Source organism: Ammospiza nelsoni, chromosome 4 (genome assembly GCF_027579445.1).
Source record: "Ammospiza nelsoni isolate bAmmNel1 chromosome 4, bAmmNel1.pri, whole genome shotgun sequence".
NCBI classification, from domain to species: Eukaryota; Metazoa; Chordata; class Aves; order Passeriformes; family Passerellidae; genus Ammospiza; species Ammospiza nelsoni.
Genome location: NC_080636.1, coordinates 11,028,577 through 11,035,880, shown reverse-complemented (window position 1 = coordinate 11,035,880; position 7,304 = coordinate 11,028,577). Strand labels below are relative to the sequence as shown.

Below are 7,304 nucleotides of genomic sequence, written 5' to 3'. Positions count from 1 at the left end.
TCCTCAGGGCTGAGTAAGGGAGTTAGACTAGAGGAACTCTAGGGGTCACACATTTTTCTCTGGTTCTGTGATGAAGCCTTGCAGGGCACTCCTTTGAATATTGAAACCACAAATTATTTAGGTTTCTGTGGATTAATGGGTTAGGCTGCAGCCTTTCCTTGATTCTGAGCTCATGCAGCTGATTCAGCATGATATGAACTGGCACTGCATCGTGAAGCATTTCCAGCCAAGAAGCTTCTCACTGCGAGATCTGCTATGGTGTCCTGACCAGCAGTGACATCCCCTCAACTCCAGAACAGAGACATTGCTTGAAAACAATCCATTCCATGCTTGATGATTTGGGGACTTGAAGTTAAAAGCAGGAGGTGAGAATGAACCAATACTGAAAGAGGACTTTTATTAAGGATCATTTATTATTTTAGGCCCACATCGTTTTTATTGGAGCGTCCCCATCTCACAGCTATTCTGATGCAGAATAGGCTTTTCTTTACAGTGCTTGTGCAGTCTGGGTCTTTTGACTTCACTAACTCTCAGTTAAAACAGTTCACACTTGCTCAGGAAACTTGCCTCTTTCATGTGCCCTTTATGCATTCCTCTCTCTTTGTAATATAATATTAACTAATTAATTAAATTAACAGCTGGTTTCTTTGTTTCCATCTGGGAAATTTACTCTGCTCCAGCTCCCCTCCCAAAAGTTAAACAACACTGAACAAGCTTTCTTCAGATACAGGCTTTTCATTGTTCTCTTTGCACAAGATCTGGTCAGATACTGTTGGTCTTTAAAAGCTGTTGTATTCACCAGCAGAAATGGTAACGCCATGCACAGACTTCAAAATTCAATCAGAGTTCATTAGCTTTAGACACATTTTCCAAATCTTTATATGCTATATGATTACTTTTAAGTTTTGGTATTTTTTTCCCCATAAAAACATGTTTCAACTGGGATGGAGTTTGCATGCCAACTATATTAGTAGAGAAATTGTTTCCTGCTGCATTTCATAGTACTGTAATGATTTCAGACTTAGCTTTCCAGATTTTGCTGACCCACAGAAGCAGCCTGTACAACTCCATTTCGTGCTCCTGTCTCCTGCAAGGTCTACATAGCAGGCAAGGGCTTTTCTCAAGGCTCTTTCAACCCCTCTTCTGTTATTTCTTAGGTAATTGCAATAGTTAATAGAAAATGTAATGTTTATATAGCTTTTAGCACCTGTGTTGCATTTTTTTCTCACGTACTGTGTATCTAAGATAGTAGATTGAATTTGGTCTTTAAAGGCTGTGTTATTCTCGTTAAATGGCTCTAAACGGAATGCTGTAAAGTCCTGCAGGTTTGGACAGGACAAAGCACAGGCTTTACTGCCATTCAGTGGCTTGATGGAAACATCAGCAGCAAAAGTGGTTTTTTTTGGTAAAGATTTTAAGCACAATGAAATCACGGTTGAATCTTTGTGAAGAGTTAGTTCTCCTGGCTTCAGTTGTGTGAGATCAGATTTGAGACTCCTCCTTTTCTCGTTTTGTCGATGTTTTGAGAGTGCTGTAGTACACCCGAACCTGAACTTCAGGCAGTTCTCCTCAGGTGCGTGCCCTGGCCGTGCGATAAGGGCAAGTTTAACAAAGTCCAAGGTTTTGCCCTGTAGCTAAAACATCTTATTTTCACCTTGTGCCTTTCCCGGGTCCGGCCCAGCCGGTCTGGATCGGAGGGGTTCCGGGACACGCCAGGCGGCGCGGGGGTGCCGGCGCTCCGCGGGTCCCGGCGCGGGCTGCCGGGGAGCCGGGCGGGACCCCGCACCCCGACAGGAGTGCCCCGGAGCCCGGCCATGCAGGCACCTGCGGCTGCCGCCGGTCCGGCCCTGTCCTGTCCCGTCCTCTCCGGTCCGGTCCCGTCCGGGCCGCGCCGTCCGGGCAGCGGGACCGTGGCCGCGCGCCGCAGCCGCCCCCTCCCCGGTGACGTCACCGCGCGGTGACGTGTCGCCCGGCGGCGCGGGGACCGCCGGAAGCGGCGGGAGGCGGCGCGGAGCGGAGCGGAGCGGGTTGGTGCCGCCGGAGCGGCAGCGGCGCAGCGCGGAGCTCCAGCCCTGCGTTCCCTCCTTCCGTCCTTGTGTTCCTGCCTTCGCTCCGCGGCAACGCCGGTACCGATGAGCGGGCTCCGAGCGCCCGGCGTGCGGCCGGTGCCGACCTGCCTGCTCCTGCTGGGGCTGCTCCTGCCCGCCGCCGCCGCGGGCGCGGGGTGCGAGCTGGAGGCTGCGGACGGCGGCGGCGGCCGGCGGGGAGGACGGTGCGGCGCGGCCGGCTCTGCGGCGGAGCCGGTGACAGGTAACGGCCCCCGCGCGTCCCGCCGGCGGGCGGCTCTCGGCACAGGGGTGGGACGCCGCTCTCCCGGGCGCCTCCGAGCAGCCTCCCGCCGCCGCGGGGCCGGGCGCGGTGCGGCTCTGCAGAGGGCGCCGGGCCGGTCTGCAGGGGGTCCGGCGGCGGCGGCACTGCGGTACTGCCCGGCGCGGCCCTTCCCGGGAAGCAGCCCGCCGCAGGATGTGTGCAGGATCCTGTTGAACAGCGATATTGTTGAGATCCGGAGCCGCCGCTTCCGTGTCGGCTCCCGCGGTGCCGCCCGTGCCGGTGTCCGGGGCGCCGCCAGCCGCGGCCGAGCGCGCCCGCCCCGGCGCCGCACCCCGCACGGCCCGGAGCCGGCACGGGCAGCGCGCCGGTCCCGCTGTGTCGCTGCTCGGCTCCTGCAAGGCACAGTGGCCATCCCTGCCCCCAGGGCGGTTTAGTTCTCAGAGAAAGGGGAAGCATTCCAGCCTTCGCTTAATTCTTTAAAGAAAAGTCACATTACCGTACTTAGGGCAGTTGGGAATGCCTGCAATTAAACCAGCGGTTCTGCTGAAACATTTGAAATCTAATTTCGGCAGGCTTTGATGGCTCTGAATTGCTTATACGTATTCTGAATCTATCTTGTAATGACCAGGAGGAAGCTTTACTGCCTCTACACAGTTCACTTAGAAAAATGGCATTTGTACGTTAGGAAATTCTCGGAAACATTTAGAAGTTTGTCCAGTCTCATAATGTGCTTTTCCAAAAGCTCTGTAATTGAAAGGAAGAACTTGGAAGGTGGACGAAACAAGAAGAACCCATATCCCTTCAGAATCAAAGTAGTGTGCGTTTCTCAGAGAAAAACTTCTGATGTTGTTTGGAATATTATTGACACCCTGAACGGAAAGTGTTGAACTTCAGCTGATGACACACACCTAGTTTTCTTCTCTGCCCAACACCTTGAAGACATGAATTTTAGTTAGAATTAATGAAACTTCAGCAGCAGTCATGACATAACTCCAAGGTAGAGATGCAAGGCTACGTGATCTAGCGGGGGACGCGACATTCCTGCAGTGTGAATTGTCCAGACTGTTGGCTTGCAGGATGAACCAAAGGAAGCTGGAACATCCGCAGTCTGTGGAGCAGCAGTTGTACCTCCCAGGGGTGTTGTGGAAGTGCTGTATCAGAACAGCTCTTTCTGCTTTTTGATTGTGATTGATCTGGTTGTAGGTGGTGTTAAGCGGTTCTTACTATGAATACGGCTGATGCTGTCTACATTTTGTGCTTAATCAATTTTGATGTGTCAGTCTGTATGGAAAAAAACAAATTTTTTTAATGTTTTATGGACTGTAAAGGTACTGAGATGCCTATCAGTGGTGTTCTCTTCCACTTTGTAGTGACTGGTGAAGAAGAAATACAATTATTTGAGAAATCTAACATGCTCTAAGGGGATTTATTGTGTTACATGACAATATCGTCTGGAAAATACATATGCTTAAAAGCCATCTTACAAACTGTTTTAAATTTTAGGAGGTTTCAACATAGTTCTGTGTTCATCCACATGTAATAAATACATATTTCAATTTGTCATGGAGGTCGTTTGCCTATCTAACTAACTCTCAAATAGTTTTAAGTTATTTTTTGCAAAGCTGGAAGACCTCTTGAGCATTTGGAAAAAAACAGATGGCTTTTTCAGGGGGTGATTTTAGTTATATTATCTATCATTTTCCTAAAAGGCGAAAGTTCCAAATATGCTGCTGAGTTAGGAGAGAATATTAACACTTGTCTGGAGAACAACAGAACAAACTCTTAATTCACTAATCTTGACTGGTTTGAGAAGTACAATACAGAAGATAAAAAGCTGATGCACATAAAATGCTGTGCTAGGAAGAGGCTATGGGATGCTTAGATAGAGATGCTTGGGAAGCAGAGCTGTAGGAAATAATTCAGGACTTCTAGTCACAAATTGGTCCGAATGAGAAACATGCAGCTGGCAAAAGTAGATGCCATCCTTGGATATGTTGATTGAATTTAAAGTACAGAAGGTTTTTTTCTTTTTTTTTTTTTCTTTTTCCTTTTTGATTGCACTTTTGTGTCTAGGTTTGAGTATTAAATCATGTGGCTTGAGAGGTTGAGAACCTATGAATGAATTTTTTTTTAATTAGAGTATTGGATTATTTTGATGTGGTGGAAAAAGCTGTGGTATGGATATGTAAGAAATGGTTCACGGAAGCACTGCGAGTTTTTTAAAGCTTTTTTTTCTGTGTTTTTTTTTTTAACTTTCTTGTAATTGGGGTGTAGGTTAAGAGGAAGTAAATTTTTGTGGGTGTGATTTAGATTAAATATAGGCTGGAAAGTTTTTACCTATAACAGTCAAATTGTGTAGATTGTTAAACAGGTTCCCAGTATCAGAGGTTTTTATTAGCTTAGAGAGGAAGCTGGCAAAGATAATCTAGATGTTTGACAGAAAAGGGATGTGTAGTGATGAGTTTTAGGACTGAGGGAGAGCTTATGATTCTATTTTTGCCATATTTTATCAGATATTCAGGTATTTACTTAAGTGAGTATATAGATTATCATTACTGTTGTCTTTCCTGTGTGTGTGTGCCTTTTTAACAGTATTTTTAAATGACAGCTGAATATGTAGTGTGACTTGACTGTGCCTGAAGGTATTTAGTCATGATTATGAAAATTGGACCAACAGAACTGTCTCCCTTGGAGGGAACACCATGAGGCTGTTTGCTATTCACTCCAGCTCTGCTTGTTCATTGCTTAATTTGGTAGAAGGTTTTCAGGAACTTTCTGTTCTAAGCTTGAAGATAGCACTGGCTTTCCACATTTTTATATTCACCCAATTTTAAGTTGCTTTGTAGTTCTGGATTATTTTCATGTTTAAATTTAATTCCATGATCATGGATTAGCTTGGCTGCCTTTGGGTGCGACAGAGATCCTATACCTGTATTTGGCTAATAAATTTCTCTCTAATTATGTCTCACAATATTTGAGACCAGTTTTAACTACAGCACTGCATTGAAGCAATAATAGGCAACGTAATGTAACCTGTTTTTTTTTTTTAGTAATTCAAAGATTTTTCTTTAATTACATTTCTATTCTGGAACTTAGCCATCATATTAACACTCTGAGCTCTTCAAATTAATCAGGCTTTGGCATTTGAGAAGTGAAGGTTTCTGGAAAATGTGGTTTTAGCTGCAACTCTAGAGTTGGCTTAAGCTGTTCTAGTGTGGGTGGCTGTTTAAGTGGGGCTTTTTTCTCTGGATTGACCCCAGCTGGTCATGCAGGCAAGAGTTCCCAGAAGAGAGCTGGTAGGAGTAGTCATGCTCATCCCACTGCTGGAAACCCAGCGGGAGGGAAGGACTTGTACAGTCCCTCTCTGCTCCGTTACCACCTGACTCGCCCTGATGTTGTGATGAGCACTGTCTGTGGCTTTGGCCTGCAGGAATGTGACAAGAACCACAGGCAAGGGGTAAAACCATGAGTTGTTATCAGACTGTTTCCTAACTTACTTTAAGCCTAGCACCAGTGCAAAGGAGAGGGAGACCATGGTGTCAGGAGAGGGGAACAAGGATGGTCTGCTTCCTGTGATGGCACCTAGTCTGAACAGAGCTGTTCATAGAGTTTTATCACTAAGGTGGCTGTGAAACTCCATCAGTGACCTTTTTGGGGCTTGAATAATGCTTTTGGAATTTGGTGGTTGTGTGTGAGACTTCATTGTATGGTGAGCTAATACCAAGAGGACGGTGAATTCAGGCACACGGTGAAATGCTTTTGCATGACTAGTTTGGCATGCACTTGTCCTACAAGTTTGAGAGCTATGAGATTTCCATTGCTTTCTTAGTAAATTGCTAGTAGATTTCTCTAGCTATGGAGACTCAGCACTACAGGTTTGGGGTTTTTTTTGTTGTGTTTTTTTTTTTTTCCATTTCTTCAGTTTGCCTCTAGAAAAGCTCCTTGTAATCTGTTTTTACTATTTCTGGTGGGAGGACTAATTTCACGTCCTGTCTCTAAAGGGTGTTGACTTCAAGCTACTATTTACTTTTTGATAGCATCTCAATGCTGTCATTTGTCTTTGAAATAGAATGAGTTTCTCAGTTAAATTAAGTTTTTAATTTCTTAGCATGTTTTTTTATTTTTAGTGATGAAGAATAGAAGAAACTCAGGAGAGAGCTGTGTTTTGATAGCTCACTCAGCAGTTGCATTGTCATAACTGTGAGATACAGTTAAAAAAGCTGTGAGTGACTGGATTTGTAGACAGTTTTGAAACAAATATTAATAATTAATAAACAATTAACCAGGAAAAATCCTGGCCTTTATGTAGCTTAGTGACATTGGATTCCCACTCAGAGATTAGACAGCAAGCACTTGTAACTTCCTTTGCCCTTAGCAGAGTTTTTTTGCCTTACAGCCTTCCAGTGTTTTGATTGTAACTCTTCAGTGCTTCTGCCAGTGTGTTCTGCACCTTCTGGTGTCCTGTGAGGATTTTCCTTCACCTCTTCTGAGGATTCATTCTGAGTGTTTTCATTTAGACAGGTTATTTAGCTGGTATTTTTTTCCTGTGTTAGAGTAGTAGCATGTAGCAGACCCTTTCTTAATACCCCCAGTGTTGCTCCCTGGAATGCTGGAGCTCTGTCATCTCTCCAGCAGCAGGATTTTGTGCTGCCCTTTCAGCTGTGAGCTTTCTGAAGACAGCTCTGCTTTTCTGAGGAGCTCCTACCCGATTCTGCAAAGCTGGGCCCACGCAGCCTGGGCATGACTCATTTTCTTCTGCCTGACTCCAGGGATGCTGATCTGTCAGAGCTGCCGTGTATTTGTCAAAAGGGGACTGTGCCCAGTGACAGGAGCAGTTATCTTGATAAGATTTCCTATGATGATGCTACAACTGTGAAAATCACCTAAAAATACTGGGGTTTTTTAGCATTTGTATGAAGAAAGCAGTTTGATAGTCTTCTAATTGATTTTTAGGTAGTGTTCTCTAGCTTGGA

General features: G+C 45.5%; 1 protein-coding gene across 2 annotated transcripts in view; it reads left to right on the top strand.

Moving 5' to 3' along the window:
* The first annotated feature begins 2,038 nt into the window (after positions 1 to 2,038).
* Positions 2,039 to 7,304, top strand: part of STIM2 (stromal interaction molecule 2) — a 63,583-nt gene continuing 58,317 nt past the window's right edge. Inside the window, exon 1 of one of the 2 annotated variants that reach the window (XM_059469751.1) lies at positions 2,039 to 2,310. In XM_059469751.1, the coding sequence (XP_059325734.1) occupies positions 2,133 to 2,310 (178 nt within the window). In that variant the 5' untranslated portion in view covers positions 2,039 to 2,132. The remainder of the gene's footprint in view (positions 2,311 to 7,304) is intronic. The other variant, XM_059469750.1, reaches the window with a different exon arrangement.